The sequence below is a fragment of the Heliangelus exortis genome, chromosome 1 (assembly GCF_036169615.1).
Source record: "Heliangelus exortis chromosome 1, bHelExo1.hap1, whole genome shotgun sequence".
NCBI lineage: Eukaryota > Metazoa > Chordata > Aves > Apodiformes > Trochilidae > Heliangelus > Heliangelus exortis.
Window position 1 is genome coordinate 168,017,069 of NC_092422.1, and position 20,199 is coordinate 168,037,267.

General features: G+C 40.4%; 2 protein-coding genes across 2 annotated transcripts in view; one reads left to right on the forward strand and one right to left on the reverse strand.

The window, feature by feature from the left end:
• Positions 1-2,481, reverse strand: part of TMEM117 (transmembrane protein 117) — a 218,502-nt gene extending 216,021 nt beyond the window's left edge. Inside the window, exon 1 of the mRNA XM_071733565.1 lies at positions 2,041-2,481. The gene's annotated coding sequence lies outside the window, so the exon portion shown is untranslated. The remainder of the gene's footprint in view (positions 1-2,040) is intronic.
• On the forward strand, positions 1,823-18,878 carry TWF1 (twinfilin actin binding protein 1). The gene is made up of 9 exons (XM_071733574.1): positions 1,823-1,971; positions 5,193-5,270; positions 7,628-7,806; positions 9,052-9,147; positions 11,550-11,654; positions 13,039-13,164; positions 13,360-13,510; positions 13,903-14,024; positions 15,726-18,878. The coding sequence occupies exons 1-9, from the start codon at positions 1,947-1,949 to the stop codon at positions 15,894-15,896; spliced, it is 1,053 nt and encodes a 350-aa protein (XP_071589675.1). The 5' UTR covers positions 1,823-1,946; the 3' UTR covers positions 15,897-18,878.
• Positions 18,879-20,199: the final 1,321 nt, after the last annotated feature.

Here is a 20,199-nt window from a genome sequence, read left to right on the forward strand (position 1 = left end):
TCTCAGGTTCTCAGGTTGTACAGTGACCTGTAAAACCCCTGCTAACTCCTATGAATCCAAAGGAATCATGAGCATCAGGAGACCACATGAAGTGCCCACAGCCCTGTTACATCTACAGCTGCCTGCACGTTTCACCTATGGAGTCTAATCCAGACCACAGAACAAATTAAAACCACTGACTACACCACAGGGCACAGCAGCCATCTTTAAATGAGAGGTAGTTGCCCTCTTTTTGTCATTAGAGAATGGTGCTTCTCAGCATGTGGACAGAGGTGGCTGTGACAGAGAACTAGCCAAAGCCAGCCTATCTCCAAGGCATGCTTAACTTGACAGTGCAGGGCCCTTGTTCACTGGGAACTTTAAAATAAAAAGTTCAGGGAAAATTTATCAATGCAAATTGGAGAGGTGTAAAAGCCTTTCTGCTTTTACTAAGAAAGCAGGTGCACTCTTTCTCTGCCTGGATCCATCCATGCCTGGCTAATGCAGATGAGCAGTTATTGTGAGGAATGTATTAGAACAGCATTACTGGAGACTGAGGAACACACCTGCCCAGCCTGTTAGCAGAGGTTTCTCCTGATGCTCCAGTTGCCAACAAGTGCTTACACCAGGAAGAAGATGTCCAAACTCGGTGAGTTAGACAGGTGTAGTCAGGAATTGATGGACTACAAAAAGCTTCAAAAGTAGTGTAGGTGTTTGTTTTCCAGGTGAGTGCTTTGCATGTCCACAATGGAGAAGCAGATGACCAGAGGGCTGGAGCACCTCTGCTACGAAGATGGGCTGAGAGAGTTGGGGCTGTTCAGCCTGGAGAACAGAAGGCTCTGGGGGGGCCTTAGAGAACCTTCCAGTCCATGAAGGGCCTACAAGAAAGCTTTTCACCAGAGTAGTGACAGGACAAGAGGTAATGGTTTTAAACTGACAGGGGGTAGATTTAGGTTAGATATTAGGAAAACATTCTTCATCATGAGAGTGGCAGGATACTGGAATAGGCTGTCTAGAGAAGTTGTTGATGCCCTTCCTGGGAGGTGTTTAAGGTCAGGTTGGATGAGGCTTTGTGACACCTGGTCTAGTCGGAGAGGTCTGTGCCCATGCAAGGGGTTGGATCTTCATGATCTTTAAGGTCCCTTCCAACCCAAGCCATTCTATGATTCTATATTCACTGCCAGTCCCATGCAGCAAGGAGAAAAATCTTCACCATTTCTGTCGAGGCAGTGCCACCACGTAGCAAATAATGCAACACCAAGAGAGAAAGACTGCCTTGACAGAGGCAAGAGCTTGAGTTGACAGATCCGTGGGTCCCGCCTCTGCCCCATTTTTTCTGGGCTCTTTATCTGGAGACTGTTATACGCCAAGATTCACAGTAGACACAAGCAGCCTGGTGTCCCACCTGTGGGCTCCTTCCCTGCTGCCCCAAGCACGAGTGGGAGATCTCCACGACAGACTCCTAAGAATCACGTAAATGCACCTCACCTTTGCTCCGTCCAACAAGCAACCCGGAGGGGCACTTGCCCCGTCCTGCCCGGGAGGCTGACGGCAGGCGCCGGCCCGGCTACAGGCCCTGCCCCGCTGCGGGTCGCACCGCATGCTCTGCGAGCGCAGGTGAAGGGGGAGACCGGACAGGACGGGAAAGAGGAGGCTGCACGGCGTCCCCGTTTTACAGCACCCGGAGGAGCTGCCCGGAGGCGCCGGGCGGGGAAGCGCGGTCAGACGAAGCGGCCCGGCGGGGTCTTTGCTGCAGGGGGCAGCAGCGCGGCAGCCGCTGCCCGTTGCCGGGGCCCTAAGGCCAGCCCGGGCCGGCGAGGCCCGGAAGGCGCCGCGCTCCCTCCCGGCCGCTGAGTGGCGGCGGCGCGTCACGTGTGCGCGTTCGGGCCGGGCCGGGTCGGGCCGGGCCGGGAGGCGGCGGGACTTCACTGCACTGCACTGCCCCGGGCGAGGCGCGGCGGTGCGACATGTCCCACCAGACCGGGATCCAAGGTACCCGCGCGGCTGTCCCCTGCGAGCGCTGACCGCCCGCCCGCCCTCCCTCGCCTCCGCCGTGCCCACCTGCCCCTCTTGACAGCCGGGTCCCCCTTGCCTCCTCTCCCCCAGCCGGGCGGGCGGAGCGCCTTCCCCTGCGGGCCGGGGCGACGGGTGAGGCGGCCGTGGTGGCCGTTTAACGGGCCCGTTCCCGGCGGGATTTTCTCCCCTGCTCGGTTCTTTGTTCGCTGCTGGACGAGCCCGTCCTTTCCGCCGCGGGCTGGCGGGGGCGGCAGGGGGAAACCGGTGCTGGCTTCGGCTCCCGGCGGCCGCCCCTCCTCTGGGGCGAACCCCGGAGCTTGTCCCGAGTCAGGAGAAGACTTGGTGGCTTGATCCGCACGGCGAACCGCGCCTGTTCGCCTCGGAGCGGCGGGGAGCCCGCCTGAGGAAAGTGTTCCCGGCAGCAACCCGTAACTGGGCGGGAGGAGCCCCCGTGGCTGAGGCGGCTGCCCCCAGCGCAGCGCAGGTGGCCCCGCTGCGGCGGGAGAAGCGGTGAGGGGGGAGCCGGCGGCCGGGGCTGTGGGGGCTCCCCGGGCACCTCCCGCCCGTCCGGGCTGTCCCCTGCCCGGGTTCGCCGCAGCGGGTTTGGGATGGGTTGGACAGCGCGGGGAATGCCGGGGGTCGCTGCCGGGTCCGTTCTAGCGGGAGCCCTGGGGAGCAGCGGAGAGGACCTGGGAGGAACCAGGAGCCCCAGAGCAGGGAAGCCCATTAAAAGCCCCATCACGGGAGGCCACAAAGGGGGGGAAGAGGGAGGGGAGCCTTTTTTTCCCTGTGTTTCCAGGCCTGGGAGAGTGCGAGGAGCAATTAGAAGACAGCATATTGTTTCTTAGTATTACCAGGTCCCCCCGAATCACAGAATTGCTAAGCGGGGATTATACTGCAGGATTATGAGGGGATCGGGTTCTGCTGTCTCGATTTCTGCAATCTCCTTCTTCGGTGACCAGTACCGTGTACTTTGCCTGCTCTCCCGTATTTATTGTTGAAGGTGACTTTTGTCCCAGCCTCCGCAGCTCTGAACTGCTCTTCTCTTCCCTTTTATGTCCACTGGCTGCATTTGGCCTGCACCCTCTGCCTCATTTTCCTTCCCTTGCGTGTTAATCCCTGCACTTTTTTTGCTGCTCCTTACTTTAAGTTCTTCGACCCTTCTCCAGGGGGTGTATTTGGGATAGCTGTTTTTCTAGGTTGGGGAAAACTGTCAGAGTGGCTCCTCGTACCCCTGTTCTTCCCCCTGGCAACGGTGGAGGGAGGAGCAGAATATCCTGTTGCTTACCACAAGCAAAGAGTGGATAAGCCTCTTCTGCTGCTCTCCTTCAAGTCTTTGAGAGTCTTTTGTCCTCTAAGAAGAGCTGTAGAGAACCTGGCAGCTTTTCTGCACGTATCCTGCCTCAGCAGGCACTGGTCAGGGGTCCTGTTTGCAGCAAAGCATCCACTTCTGCAATTTGGAAGAGGAATGGCACTTGTTGTGCCATTGCTGGCCTTAGTTACAAACAGGCTACTGTCACTCATAAACAATTACAAGATTTGGCAGCATGGCCTGCTCTTTGCTGGAAACAGAAATGAAGTCATGGGGACTGTGAAGTGTACCAGGCAGTGGCTAAAAGGACTGGACTTTCAGACCAGTGCAGATAGTGTAGGAGGTTGCAGAATGAAAGGAGCTGTGTGAAAAATACACTAGAATATGTTCATAGTCTTCTAAGTAATCTTTGAATAATATTCCCTGTAATATACTTATGAAATAACCACAAATTTTAATTCTGTAGGTCTTTGCTAATTGGAAAGCTGAAGTAGAAAATAATATCAATGTTGTGAATTTTAAAACTTTAATGAAAAAAAAAAAGGTGATCAAACAGCTTGTCTTAAAATGGTATTTCAGAGCTGTCACAGCTCTGGTATTAGTGCAGGTACTGCTGTATTAGTCTTGTTTTGGTGTGTAGGGTTGAAGCGAGAAGATTAAAGAACAAAAAGATAATGGGCAAGAAGAGGACAAAGAAAAGTCCTGGGGGAACTGGTAGATCTAGAAAATTGTGCAGTGCTTGTGTGTTGAATGAAACAGGATTGGCAGAGACAATTAGAAAAGCTGGCAGCAAATTACAGTGAAAGTCTGAGCTGGTTAGTGGAAAGGTGCTACCTGGGATGGAGCTGGATTTGGAATGGTAATTTAATGCAGTTCAGTTTGTGTAACACTCCCTTCCCCTCCCACACCATTTTGGAATTTCAGAATGGCCCAGGACATCACTCCAGTGGGCATTTAAAGTGTTTCAGTATGGGCAATATTGTTGCTGTATACCATCTGACCATCTGTTCAGTTGGCCTCCACCTGACTATAAATAATCTTTTCATTTGTTTCCTGGTTTAGTGTTTGTTTTGCTGGTGCTCTGCTATATGGTGTGGCTTAAAGGACCAGCTTGCAATAAATGTTCTTCAGTAAAAGCTGTACAACCAGATATAAACAGTATAAGTAAATTGATTTTCATTCAGATTATTTAGCAGAGTCATTGTGATAAGAATGAACTTCACACCACTCAAGCATGGTTGCTCAGTGTGTTTAGGGCAGCATGTCTATCCTGCTTATGGTGTAGTGTCAATGAGAAAAAAATAAATTAGTTGCTTCTTTGGAAATTGCTTGTAAAGCTATCCTGTTGCACTAGGTCAGGTTTTGAACAGTGTCATTAAGATACATACAAGGAGATAAGGTGACACATAAGATAAGCAATGGGTGGCAGCTTTCAGCGGTGTTCTTGAAAGAGGTGTCCTCAGGAAAGAAAAGCTCTTTTGCCAGACAAGCTCTAATATTTTCCTGGCAGCAGTAAAGTTTCTGTCTCAAAGTTTGTACTAGGACCGCCGACTTGATGAATCCATTGTAATTTGAGATGCCTCATATTTTTATTGTGTTGCTGTGTTAACACTGGAACAGGAGAGCCATGATGTGTTGTCACCTTTAATTTTCACGTTGAAAATCATACTGTATTCTAGAAAAAAAATGTTTTGTAGTGTGGCCTGTCATTTTTTTGTGGCATGCTGGTGGCTGGAACATCACTCCCATGTTCCTTTTTCAGCTAAACTTTGTAGTGAAGGGCCAATTGTACACTTTTCCAGTGTTGTTCTTACCTTTATGAGTATTCTTTGTCCTAGAGAAGTGAAATATGATAATTCAGTTACATTTATTTTCTCTTTTTCAGCTAGTGAAAGTGTTAAAAACATCTTTGTTGGAGCCAGAAATGGACAATACAGGCTTTTAAAAATAATCATTGACAATGGTTAGTAATTTTAATCTTCTCTTCTGATTCACTTAGATGTTTTCCTAGCTGTTTTCATGACCTAAATATACAGTTGTTTAAAAAAAATTCTGCAAAACTAAATGTTACTAAGTTCTTCCATATACAGAAGGTAAGATTTCAGTTTTGGTGATGTTAAGCTTTTCAGTAAACTGGTACTGTATTTTTGCATTTCAATTTTTATTCCAAATGTTATTTCATGTCTTACCACAAGCTGCTGTGTATTTCATATGTATAAGATAAATGAGCTTACTCTTATCTTATTGCTAAAGAAAGAGTACTGGAAAAAAAGCATATATTTAAGTTGCAATGTGGCTACCTAAAAAAATATCATCAGAAATCTGTAACATTTTACAGTTTATCAAAGCTAAAATCATTCCTTAGATCTCACTCATATGAATAAATATAAAATTAGATGATTTATTGCAGAACTTGATTGAACTTCTTGGCAAGTGATCAAGGCTGCACACGGTGCAAGACAGAATGCATAGGGGGTTTCTTTATTGGCTTTGGTATTTGTTTTTTTAATAGCAATGCTGGTTGACTGTATAAGCCACTTCATGGTTTAGTCCATCTTTTTTCAAGTATGTCAAATGCCTACCTTGGGTACTTTGTTCTGGAGTTCATGCATTTTACAGTACCCTGAAATACCTGTTAGCTGGAGAAAGGTACATGTATGTACACATCCATACTTTTATTGTTAGGTAAATAACCTACTGTTACCTTCTTTGTGTTTGCTTTTCTTATGAAGTCTTCTTACATGTCAGTATTGCTTTCCTTAAGGAAGTGGCAATAGTAATAATATAGTCAGGTAACTGTGGTAAAGTCTCACTAGCACAATGTAGTGAATGCTGGCCTACCATTGAATTGTGGGGTTTTTTTTTCCCATTTGGCAAGGTAAAATAATATGCTTTTGTGTGTATGCTACTTTTTAATATGAAATGAAGCCTAGAAATAAGTTACAAATGGAAGGCTTTTCCTATTTTGTGTGTGTATGTATGTGTATTTGTTTGTGTGTGTAAATATCTACATTTTGTCTGTCTGTAGAAACAGAATCCAATCTTTGATACTATTTTCCACAGTTCAAAAAGAAACCCTTAAAACTTACAGAATACTGAAAGAGGGACTGCCTCAGCTGTCTGCAACTTTCAGCATCTGTCCTTAGTCAACAGATAACATTCATACTGTATTCTGCTTATCTGAGTTAGAAGAGGTTTGCTGCTGGGCTATAGAGTTCACTTGATTTTATTTTTCTGTCTTAAATCAAAGTGAGTATAAATCTACCTAGAGTTCAGAACTGACAAGTTTCATTCTGAAGACTCTGGTCTAGGTGTACAAGTTCAGCTATTTTGTACTTACTTCAGAGAAGGGCCAGACACCCTCTCCCTGAGCATTTCATGTTCTGGGACTGACTGGTAGAATGCTTTGCACTGAAAGTTTGCTGTGGAGGCATTTGTATACTGTTGTACTTTTGTCTGAAGTTTTAGAAGTTAGGTCTTAGACTTCCAAAACATATTTTGTGTACTGGCTACTAAGATGGTCTTCAAACTGTTGTAGGATTCCATTAAAAAGGTATTTCTGTTTTGGTTGTGGGGGATAGAGTTATCCGTGAAGTTGCTAAATGTTTTGAAAGCCACTATGCTAATACTTTCCTTTGGAAGCTGAGATGTGATATATAAAGAAGAAAAAAAATCTTGTTGCTGCAGCTGTTCACATAATTAAATCTCATCTGAAGTATTCTATACAGACTTAAGCCAATTATACATAATAAGCAACTTCGTGCATTTAAGAAGACCATCGTTATGAAGCTGTATCGGAAAGAGGTTTATCTGCTTCTATAGTCAAATTTAAGAGATTAGTGCAAGCATACTCATTTCAGACTCTTTTCTCTGTATAACTGAGTTACTGACTCCTTACAATGTATACAAACACAAATATGTTTTAGCAACAGCATCAATAGTTCTAAAATTTAGAAGCTTACTGTCATCTTTTTAAGTATTCCAATTTAAAAATAAACTATCTAGCAGGAGACAGTCCTTGCTTCCCTTCATTGTCCTTTACACTAAAAGCATGAACACCAGTCTGACCCCTCCAGATCAAAGAAATTGATGACAACAAGCACATGTCTTCTCAGCTATTTGTATTTAGGTTAAAGTGAGAGTGTGAACATAACCAGCTTTGGTAGCAATTCAACCACTTTCACACTGACTGTTCTCAGCTTCTATTCTTGTAGACATAATTATGAAAGTATCTCATTCACTATTTGTTGTAACTGCTAATCTTGAAAAACAGTATCGACTGTATTGTTGTTAACCTGAAGCTTTGATTATTGGTTATAGAGCAGCTTATTGTGGGATCATCTAGGCACCCAGTTGGATCATGGGAAAAGGATTATGATGCCTTTGTCCTTCCCCTTCTTGAAGACAAGCAACCATGCTATATATTGTACAGATTAGATTCTCAGAATGCTCAAGGGTATGAATGGATCTTCATTGCATGGTCACCTGATTACTCTCCTGTAAGTAACAGTCATCAGAAACTTTATGCTGTTAATCATTTTTCAACTGTGCCATTCAATCTGAACCCTAGATATGAAGAAGGATTTGAGGAATGAAGCATGCCCCAACCTTCCCCTCACTTTCCTTCAGTAGAAGTGGGAAAATGTCTTTCTTGAAGCTGACTGAGGAGCTATATCAGTGGGTCTAGATGGAATACAGCTGATCCATTGTTTTTCTAGCCAGACTAGAGGAGACAAGACAGTGTCTTTTTTGCCCTGTTTGTTTTTGTCTTTCTCCCAGTATTTCATTAAAATGAAACATGGAAGGATATGGGACAGAAATCTCAGTGGGTGTTGTCATAGAAAATTTTTTTTTCTGTTTGGTTTGTGGGCTGTCCAGGTGGCACTCGTGGTTCTGTGACCTGCCACAGAATATACTGTGAATATACACAGAATATGCTATATAGTAGTGAGAGAACTGAAGTTGGAGTTAAGGACTTCTCGGAGGGCCCAAGGTACTGTGTACAGGTTCTGGGAATGTGAGATAAGGGAAGACAGCAAGTAAAGCTGTTACCATATTTCTATTAATTTCACTAGCAGTTAGGACATAGTAAGAGACCAAGAGTTTGAAGTGCCTGGAGGAGATTATGTGCAAAAGGTGAGGTATTGGGTTGAGGGTGGCATGACAGGGAAATAAAGTGGGAAGGGGGGACTGTTGGGAAAGGTAGGGAACAAACTTGATTAGATCTTCTGCCCCCACCAAATTTCATTTTTCTACTCTGTAGTTGAACCAGAGCTATCTGGAAACGCTATCAGATTATAATAATAATGAGTTATTTTCAGTCTGCTCTTTCTCTGTCTTTTGTGTTCATTAGTATGCAGACCACTGACAAAAGATCTCAACAATTGTGGCACTTCCTATTTCAAATAAGTAAATATGTTGACTTTTTTTTCCATTTAATGAAAAAGTCAGAATAAAAAACTCTTACTAAAGCTGCAATTTGGCTGCAATTAGTTGGAATTACTTTGATAATAATGCACTGTGTTCTGCCCTTGAGAATTTAATAGCATGTGTTTGTATTGTGATCCAGAGCACATTCCATGGAGCTTATTAAGAATTACAGCTTCAAATTGCAGTTTCAACACTGAAAATATTTGTTCAAGAAAGATGTTTGTCAATGGACGTGGTACATCAATGTGTTAGATTCTCTGTGTACACCAAGGGAAAAAAAAAGAACACAAATCATGTGTTTTATGATACACCAGGTTCGTCAAAAAATGTTGTATGCAGCAACTCGAGCAACACTTAAGAAAGAATTTGGAGGTGGTCATATTAAGGATGAAGTATTTGGAACAGTACAGGTATGTTCTTATTTTAAAGTCAGTACACTGACTTTAAAAACTAAATATGGTAGCTGATATTACTGGCATGGATTTATGGTGTTTCTGCTCTTTTTTGATTAAGGAGAAAGGAGTTAAAAGATATGCATATTAGTCTGATGTTAAAATGTAATTGCACTCATTTGAACAGGTAAATAAGGGTATTTAACAATTGTAGGCTAAGAAGTCCTTGCTTCAAATGGCTATGAAAACTAAATAATTCAGCAGCAATAGAAGCCTCTTTTAATCTCACTGAATGAATGAATGGGAATCCTGGAAAAGCTGTAACACTGTAACTTTCAGTCCAATTGTATACACATTTTGGATGTAAGGTTCTGAATCAGAAGTGGGCTAAAACATCTATCTGCAGGCTGTTAATGTCTGAAAACAAAGGTTTTTATCTGAAACCAAGGATATTAAGCTGTCAGTTCTTTAGAATTTGACCACCAAACATAACTGAAGTCCATGGCTGCCATAGAACTTACAGAATTTTAGTAGCCACTGATTTGTTCAATGAAAATATTAATAGTTGATTCTTCATTTATGTTAAGATAATTGCAAGATGCAGGTATGAAATTTAACAAGCTTATAAGGGTGTTGAAAAGCCTGCAAGTGCTGTACATATAAGGAAATATGAGGCTACAGTGTTACCTTGGTTTCTTTGGGAAATAAGTCTTGCATGGTTGTGATGTCAGCCTGTTTGTCAGGAAGACATCATTAATCCATTATCAGTTTTAAAGAAATATGTTACAGTTCTCAAAGATCCAGAATTCCAATAGCTTTTATGAAAACTAATGATTACGTAGAGATCCAAATTATCATTTCCTTTTTCCCTCTTTCAGCAAAGATGGAGTGCAAGTTATCTTCTCTTTGGCCTGTAAATTAGTTCATTGCATGCACAAATCTCAATCAAAGCACCACCACTATTGACACAGGGGCTAGTGCTGAAAGAAGGGAAGGAGTTGGAGATTTGGGGAAGAATATAGGATACTGTAGTGGGGAAATAACTGTGGAAGAGATGTGGGCTGTTGTAATGGACAGACAAGTCTGTAATAATTCTGCTGTTCACCAAGTAAATTATTATTATTTTTGTTGTTTTCAACACTGACAGAGTGAGCCTCTGATGGAGGCTTTATTATGCTAGCAAACACACTAATAAGCTTCTCCAGAGAGGCTGTATTTTAGAGAAGTAGATAACAGAGTTGCTAAGAGGGTTTACTGGTGTAGTTCTTGTTATTTTTTTTCTTGCTCGTTCAATCAACTAATCTTTCACCACCACTTGCACCAAGTCACTAACAGTCTGTCTAACGTGTAGAATTTGGGCTCTGAGTTGTAAGTCTAGATGCAAATCTTAGCTCCATCTCAGTTGTAAAGAAGGAGCACTGAATTTGTCTATTACTATTATTTCAGAATGTGTTACAGTTTAATATATTTCTAAAGTGCCAGTTTTACTTTCTTTGTAAGCTCCTTGATTGTAGCTGGCCTCGGATGTTTACCTGCAATGAAATATCAAGTCTCAAATATCACTTAGAATCTTGCATTACTCTTGTCTGGATTTTGTTAGATGAAAGGATGGTTTAATAGCAGCTACCTCTGTTACCCTGGTGGGATCTGGTTATGATCCCACCTACTACTTAACATCTATTAACCTCAGTGCTTCTGGGCTCCTGAAACAAGACATAATGGAATATTGGCACTGGAAATTTTATTTTGAAAGGTCTGTGTCTTTGAAAGGGAAGAGCTTTCTCTTTCTCCTCAGAACTTGAATATAAAATCACATGATTGCATAAAGTCGTGCCTTAATTATAAAAATGCATCAGTATTTCCTTGTGGTTTTGACCTATTTGGAAAGGGTCAGAATTGACACTGAGTATTCCCCAAAGCAGTTACCAGAATTCATCACTTCTGTAACATTACGTCCTGAACTATTTGCTGTATCATGTGCTTATTCCTTTTCCTCACATAGCATATCTGTCTCAAATTTTTAGGTAGAAAACAACCAATAAACCTCCAATCTGAGCATGCAAATTTTATAAGAAAATAGTTTGTTGTTTGGTTTTTGTTTTTTTTTTTAATCATTAGAATTTTAGCAATTCTGTGAGATTTTGCCCAAGACAGCTGAATAACTTCATGCACACAGTCTTCATTAACGTTAATTTTTGAATCAGGAAGGAAATTGTGGAAATGCTTCTTATGGTAGGACCTGCTGTACAGGAAGATGAGCTGAATTTGCAAACACACTTTCACATTTAATCCCAGGTGGATTTTCCAACAAAATGACCATAACTATATGGGAAGTAACTGCATTTTTTATGCTGCATAGAGGATCTTTGAAGAAAACTTTTCTCTATAAAAAATTATCGATATTGATACTGTGCTTTCAGGATGATGTTTCACTGAATGGATATAAAAAATATTTGATATCACAGTCCTGCCCTGCACCTCTGACTGCAGCAGAAGAGGAGCTTCGGCAAATCAAGATTAATGAGGTACCTAAAATGTCTTTGAGCATGGATGGGAAACTGCAGAGTTAAAAATGTATTGTAGGAGAAAAGTCTTTCTAGGGTAAGAAAGGACAAAAATAAAGTTTAAGAAGTTTTGAGTGGGTAAGAATACAAATTTATTGCTCAGTGGGCTGAGATTGTAGGATGATGATGGCTGGAGTTGAAGTAGCATGATCCTGCTGAGTGTGCAAGGTTTAGTGTCTGACTTCTCGTAATTGCAGTTTAATTGTTTCAACTTTGGCCCTTAACATGCTTTATCTGGACATGCTTCATTGTGAAGGGTGACCAACTAGTGGCACAGGTTGCCCAGAGAGGCAATGGAGTCTCCTTCCTGGAGATAGATTATCAAAAGCTGTCTAGACAGATACCTGAGCAGCTGCCTCTAGGTGGCCCTCCTTGAGCAGGATGGTTGCACAAGAACCTCCAGAGGTGCCTTCCAACTTCAACAGTTCTGTGATTGCCTACACAGACTTCCCACAGTGGCATAAACTGCAGAGAAAACGTGAAATAGCAACTGTTGCAGTTATTATTGCCAGGAGTATTTCAGCGGCTTAATCTCTAGGGAAAGGCAATTAGCTACCAGCACCAGTGCTTTTGCCTTTAACAGTGAGAGGAAGTGAATGGAATGACAATAAAATAGAAATCCAAAGCTACTCCTTTGTAGAGACTGATTTTGCTTTTGCTACAAACACTTAATAGAAACCTCTAACCAAGTGATTTAACCAAATAATTACTTTGGTTTAGATCATCTAGAAGTCAAAAATGTTGCTTTCTAGAAGTCAAAAATTGCTTTCCTTTTTGTATAGGCTTTGGCGGGGTAGGGTATTGAAGCAGGAGGGAGGGAAGTTGCTTTACTTTTCCTTCAACAAGATCAGTTTGTCTCATAAGATATAATTTTTCTCTCTTCCTCCAAAATTTTGGACTCCTTAGAAAATTAGATTTCTATATTTTGATGTAAAATTTTTCAAGATGCAGCAGAGTTCATAAGCAACGTTGTCAGTTCAAAGGTACAACATAGCATATGAAAATCAAGTCTTTCCTTCTGGCTTATTGTATCTTTGTACCAGAATTTAACTTAGAGCTTCTTCATTGACCCTTGAGCCAGTTTTCCCTCTGATGATTCTGTTGGCTCTGCAAAGCCAGCTGTTAGAGGGATATGAAACTGTTTTCAGGTGAGCAAGCAAACGTGACCTGTAAATTTAAAAATACAAGTCTGTTACATTTGAGAATGATGTTTTAGGGTAGTTTATTCTTGGAGAAGCTACTGCTAACTCTGTGTGTAACCATATGCAATGTATTATCAATTACTGCATGAAAGGAAACAAATACTTAAAGTTTCCATTTACTCCTCTATTGACTTGTATTCCAGGTACAGACAGATGTTGGTGTAGATACCAAGCATCAAACATTGCAAGGAGTGGCATTCCCCATTGCTAAAGAAGCCATTCAGGCTTTGGACAAGCTGAAAAATAAGAAACTGAATTATGTACAACTGGCAAGTATAAAATATTTTAACTGTTCTTTAAGAATGAGTATAAAATACATTAACCACACACTAAACAGTGTGTATTGATGATGAACACTGATAAATTACCTTTCTGTATTAGATTGGTTCAATTTTTTTCCATCCTGTCATGTTCTGTGGTTTGCTTCTGTGTATTAACTTTATTCAGTTTTGGTTTGTTAACAGCAAATTGATATGAAAAATGAAACTATTATGTTGGCCAACACACTTCATACTGAACTTAAGGACTTGCCAAAAAGAATTCCAAAGGATGCTGCACGTTACCACTTCTTCTTGTATAAGCATTCCCATGAAGGAGACTATTTGGAATCCATAGGTATGAGAAAATTTACCAATAGGAAATGTAATTGGCTTGTTTCAAATACTTCAGTAATTTTGAGGCAGAAAGATGTGTCATACTAGTTATCTATCAGCATGAGCATAAATTTCAGAGTCATTTGATTGTGAAACTGACAGCTGAAGAATCTGTATGTTTAGAAAGTAGTGAACTATCCCTTTTGATAATGACCACCTATTATCTGATTATACATCAGTCTTCCTGTGAAAACACCAAGATACTGGCAATTCTCTGATCCAGACTGGTGCTACATTTTTCCCTTTCTGACTGCATAGTTGACTTGCAGTGCCTCTGCTGTAAATGATTTTATGATACAGGTTTGGATGGAGTGTAGTTATGGTCTGACTTGTGGTGTTTCTTTTTTCCTGCAGTTTTCATCTATTCTATGCCAGGGTACACCTGTAGTATACGAGAACGAATGCTCTACTCTAGTTGCAAAAGTCCACTGTTGGAAATTGTAGAAAGACAGTTGTGGATGCCAATCATTAGAAAGGTAAGTACACTGGGCATACTGGTGTTTTCTTTATCCCTCTGTTCCCTTCTTAATATCTAACTATAACTGTCTCTGCCACCACCTTCTGTAAACAATGGGAACTGTTGTATAACTATTAACTATAACTATTAAAGTTTGTCCTGAACTAGAATTACTAGCTGATAAAGCTTCAGATACAAAGTTAAGTCACGGAAACCTTCCTCTGGTTCATAATTTCTACACTTTCAGAGCTTTAATAAACATGCTCTTGTGCATCAAGTGAGTATTTGAGAGTACTTTGAAGGCCTGTTTGGAAGTAACATGCTTTCTTACTAAAAGGCCTGTCATATTTTGGACCATAACACATTGCTGTTGCTGAATTTCCTTTAAATCCAAGGATTTAAATTTAAGGATTTTATAAATAAATTTATACTGCGTTTCTTGAACTTAAACTGCTATCTTAGGAGTCTGGATGGATTAAAAAACGGCCTGCAAGAAGGCTCATCTTTTCATATTGTATAGATTTTGCTACTATGCATACAGAATAAGTTGCTTCTCTCTTCTTATGGTCCATTTGTGGATCTATTGTTACATTCTTAATCCTCAAGATGTAAATTTAGAAGAATATTGAGGCTTTGTTTCTGTGAGGATTATGTTTACCCAAAAAAATAGCAGAGTTAATACTAACCATTTTTACTGTGGTGATATGACTTAAGAAGATTATCACTGGATGTTTTTCTATGTAATTAGTTCTCAGAAATTTCTTTTCTACAACAGAAGATGGGGACTCCCTATTTACAAGGAATCACCTGGACAGAACTAGGTGGCAATGGGCACAAGCTGCTCCCAGGTTGATTCTGATTGAACACATGAGAAAAATTTTCCACCATGAGGACAGTCAGACATTGGAGTGGCCTTTCAGGGGAAGTGGTGGTTTCCCTGGCTTTGGAAAATTTTAAGTCTCAGCTCAACAAGGTGCTGAGACATTTCATATAAACAATAATATTAGAAGGGTTGGACCAGATGATCCTTGAGGTCCCTTCCAACCAGTGCCCAGTCTGATTCAAACCAGTGTTGTTAGGCTTGAGAACAGTATTTTCTTTCCATTCAGGTTTGTGTGCTTAAATTTTAAACCAAAACAACACCCCTTTTTGTTTGTTCATTAGATTTATTTTAGCTCTTCCCTGGCTTGGATACTTGATGGGTTGTAGTAGCCAGCTAATCATATAAGCTGTTTGTACTCCTCTCCTTCTGTCTCTAGAGACACCAATGTGTATGCACATTGCTGTTACAATTTGTGTTTAAGGCACATTCTAGGGAAATAGTTTCAGACATAAAATGCAGAGATTACATTGGGAGAAAGAAAAGTTTTTGGTTTTGAGGTGAGAATAAAGAAAGGAAATCATAATTCTGAAAGATTTCGTGTTGCTTTCTTATTCCTTATTAAGGAAGTTATTTTATAGAGGAGTAAATAGGAACTTTTTTCTTCATGGAATGTGTCAGTAATATTGGTAAAAAAATAGTGGATTCTCAGAAAAGTCATCCAAGATTGCTGAGAGCATTAGGCACAAGTTGGAGAAGTCTTTATGCTAGACTCTGAACTTTATTGCACATATGGTTTTAATACATGTGGTTTTAATACAGTTTTTAGACTTCAGCAAATTTTTAAAATGTTTTGGAATTTATCATTAAAATGATAAATGTTTTGGTTTTTTTACCCAGATTGAAATTGATAATGGTGATGAGCTAACTGCTGACTTTCTTTATGAGGAGGTCCATCCAAAACAACACGCTCACAAACAAAGTTTTGCTAAACCAAAAGGTCCTGCGGGGAAGAGGGGAACACGAAGACTGATCAGAGGTCCAGCAGAGACTGAAACACCAAGTGATTAGAAACCATTATTGTGTTTGTTACAAAGCATTACAGTAAGAAGTGAAATCCTGGCTTTTGGTAATGAACTGAAATCATTCCATTCCTAGACACTAGGGAAAAAAAGAAGCTCTTTTTACTCTTCTGACCTCAACACTTTTTTATATTGTTACATAATTATATTTCTGTTGACCGTGTTTCATGAGATGTGGAAGAGCTAATTATTTTAAAGCTAGAAGAGGAAAACTAAACTAGTACCCCTTTATTTTAAAATAGAATCCATTATTTAATAGCTGATCATAAACTTTGCAAACATGACTATTAAGCCCATATATTCTGTAAGTTGCAGCTGTGTGCCTAGAACCTGTATTCTTATAAGTAGCCTATTAAAACCTCTGTGAGTTACCATGTGATGGGAGCTGAAGGACTATATAGCTGAGTCCCACATACATCTTTATTTTTCCTGGTAGCACTTCACTTAGGGACAGTAGTACAACAGAAGCATTTCTTCAGGTTTTGATATGATGCATTGTTGTGTTGTTTTGTTTAATAGAAAAGATAAACTAAAATCACTTATCAATCATGTAATGTGAGCATTTAGGAATAGCTGGATATTTCTCCATGCAAAAGCATGGTAATTTCAAATTTATAAATAATTTCATGGAATTGTCCTGTAAAGAAATGACAAAACCACTATAGCTTTTCCAGACTTCTATGCCACTCGTAAGCCTTACATATTAAGTATTGAATTACCAAATAAAAGGTGATTTAAAGTGCATGAGTTAGTATACTCAGTAGGTTATGGATCTGCTTTCTAAGCAGTATGCTTAAAGTTTCTAATAAATAATTGATTTTGTGTGCTCTTGGATCTAAAACTGCAAATTTAGTAAAAATTGAAAATTGCTTCATAATAGTGAATTATTCTTGAGATTCTAGTGTGTTTGCATCATCAACTGAAATTTAAACTTTCAAAGCATTCTGAAAATTACTTTTCCTATATGCTTGAACCTTAATAGCAACTTAAATCTGTAGTAAAATCCAACTAGGTCTTGAATAAGCAAGCACCTGACTTGGACGTTGTCTATTTTTCCTCTTCCCCCTTCCCCAAAATGGTTAAATCAGCCAGAATAGTCTAAACTTGGCTGAACCATGAGTAATGTATTTAATAGGAAGAGGAAAAATAGATTATTTTAATAAGTGGATTAAATGAGAATTAGATGTGGAAATTAAGTATTGGATGACCTTAAATATTTAAAATAGTGTAATGAGGCCAGTACTAGTGGATAGATTATATTCCCCAGTGGGGACTTTAGTGTCTTATATGTCAGCTTTGTGGTTTTTGAATTTATTGTTTTTTTAAAGCTACATGGGAGTTGCAAGTCTTGGTTCACTGCATATTATGGTAGATGGTGGCTGTACATGTTATTTAGCCAAATCCCATGTTTACCTGGTGGAAATTAGATTTCAACCCAGTTTTGAAGGGAAAAATATGTTTTGACACCATGAGTTCCTGATAGAATTTGTTTTACTTTATATATTGTTTGGAGATCCTAGCTTGTTACTGACATCTGAGATTGCACTATACAATGTGAAGATTGCAATAGCTGTTGGTTTCACTGTGGTTTTTTTATATACAGGAGAAATTTGTCACCTCAGCTTTCTTCATTTAATCTTACACACTACATCAATCCAGTTCAATGGCTCTTGATCCTCAGCTAATCTCCTGCTTGCCCTTAGCTACAGTGTTCTTTTTCTGCCTCCTGCCTTCTCCCTCTAGGGCAAGGAGCTGGTCTGTGGAATGTTTCTTCCATGTCAGGAGTTGTTGTTCCACCTGTCAGACAAGTGTTGTTTAAACATGGCTAATGTGTGTCTGGCTCACTGTGCACTGTAATTAAATGTATTCTTATTTGAGCGCTGAATCTTTTCAGCAGACCTTATTCACTCTGAGTTTTGGCTTGGTTTTGTATTGTTTTATTTTTTTTTTAAAGAAAACCTTTTAGTGTAGATGTGAAAAATTACTGCTAGAGAGGGTTTTGTACTTAGTATTCCTGCCCATGTGTCACCATACCAACAGTGCACGTACAGTTTTACACTTGTTTGAGCCAGTAAAGAAGTTCTCAATACCAAATGTTCTAAATAATGAGCAGTTTGACCTGATATGGTTATGTACCTGCTGGGTTTTGCCTTTTTCCCCCCCCTAATCCTGCCCTAGCTGGATGAGGGTAGGAGGTAGGAAGCTTAATCTGGATGGTGAGAGCTGTTTAAATGATTATGTGAGGGAGTTTATAACAAGCTGCTTTATATTTTAGCCCAGACCAGACATAGTAAGTTATCTTATTTGAAAATATTCTATGTGGGTGTACAAACCCCTGACCAGCCAGAAGAGAATAATGTCCTGAGCATATTTTCCACTCACCTTTTTCCTAAAAGAGAATTGTATGAAGTCTTGCACTGCCAATGGCCTTTTTGGGCCTCTTGTAGCTGTTCACCTGACAAAGCAATAAGAAGCTTCTGAGCTTTTTGTGAGATTTATAATGTTTACATCTGTGTAGTTGCCTCACATAACACTACTACTGTTACTGAATGATCAGAGCCAGCATAAAATGAGGGCATTCATGAAAGTTGCTCCTTTCCTCTGATCAAATAATAATTGAAAGTGTCCATTGAAAATTGTTGTTTGCCTTCAGAAAGCCCAGAAGCAATGCATCTGCTTGCAGTTAATTCACAGGCTAATAAATAGTTGTTAATTAACATGACAGGCAATTATTCTTCAAATGTTTATGTTGCAAGGTATGGAGAATTTGATGTTTTAGAACACTCCTATCAGGGGTCTGTAAAACTAATCAAGGTAATCATTGCTTTATTACTTTGATAAACACTTTGATCAAGGGAACTTTTGATTGACGGTGTCTGTATTCAATAAAAACCAACTTCAGATGGTAAAATTTACTAAGCTTACCTTCTCTATTTTCTAGTTTACTTTATAAATAAAGACTGATGCTTTAGTTTGGTGTTGCCTGAATCATTTCATAATCTGTTTAACAAAGACCTATATCCTCCTATATCATAACATCAGGATGTGTTAGCAACAGGCAGGTCCCTTGGGACCAGAAGGAAATATAGAAAACCTGATGGCAAGGTAAGGGAGGTGGGCAGAAACAGAATTCCTGGATTTTGCAATTGGAAAAACATCAGTCTGTTGGAAACAGCTGCCCTCCTGTTGCCTTGGGGAAGCAGCACGGGGGCCTCTGTGTCAGGATCCAATCCAAGTGCTTAATCTCTTGTGGGTTTTATGCTTTCAGGAATAAGCCCCTTCAAAAAGGTCTTCTGCCCTTTTAAAATGCTGAAGTAGTTGATTAGTAACTTAACAGTTAGTTGAGGTGTTATAAAATACTCTGATAAGGTTTTCCCAATGTTTTTTTTTTGACTACACCAAAAGTAGTTTGCTTGAAGTTCCAAAATTCAAGCTGGAAAGAACATTTAGTGGTTTGGCTTTCCTTTTAACTGTCCTGCCAACACCATCCCCTGGGGGAAACTGGTGATATGGCAATTTGCAGTTGAAAGAAGGAAATCTGAAGATGTGTTGAACTACATTTATGAGAGTTATTTTAATGCCAAATGTTATGTAAGAAGAAAACCATTCCTGTAAGAGGAGCAGTAGCAAGGTAAGGGGAGGGAATGGGCTAGATCTCTACATGACCACGAGTATCAGAAGCAGTTTTATTTGCCTTTTGGTCAGTGGGTGTTAAATAAAACCCAGGTGGCCAGCCCAAGCATAAAGAAGAGGCAATTCTTCCCATTTCAAGAGTATGAAGTAGAGTGTTTGGCAAGAGGTGCATTAGCTCAAAAAGCAACTGGAGAAGCTGATCAAAGAAAATTTGGTAGAGGCTCAGTAACTAATGACCTTGCACCCTTTTCAAAATAAACAAGCCACAAACTTTAAGTATCTACATAGGTGTTTTTGTTATTTCTAGAGTCTCAGTGGGAACTGCAACAAATTCCTTGCTATTTTTAATTCATACATCTTTCAGGGGCCTGACTAAAGTGCTTTATGTTACAGATCTCTGTTTGCAGAGCACATGTAAAAGGCTGACTCATTGGGAATGAGTGAAATCCTTGGGTGTCCTCCACAGCACTTCCCCACCCAGGCAGGTTAGAGCAGCTGTATCAGCCCATATGCTTCATCTTCAGTGAGTGAGGGAACACTGCTGCTGGTAATAGTCATGGTCTAGTGTGACAGAGCAGGAACTCAACATGCTTGTAGCCAAGATTTTCCTGATACTTCATGGCTGGTGCATAAACAAAATGGTTCTCTAGTACCATAAG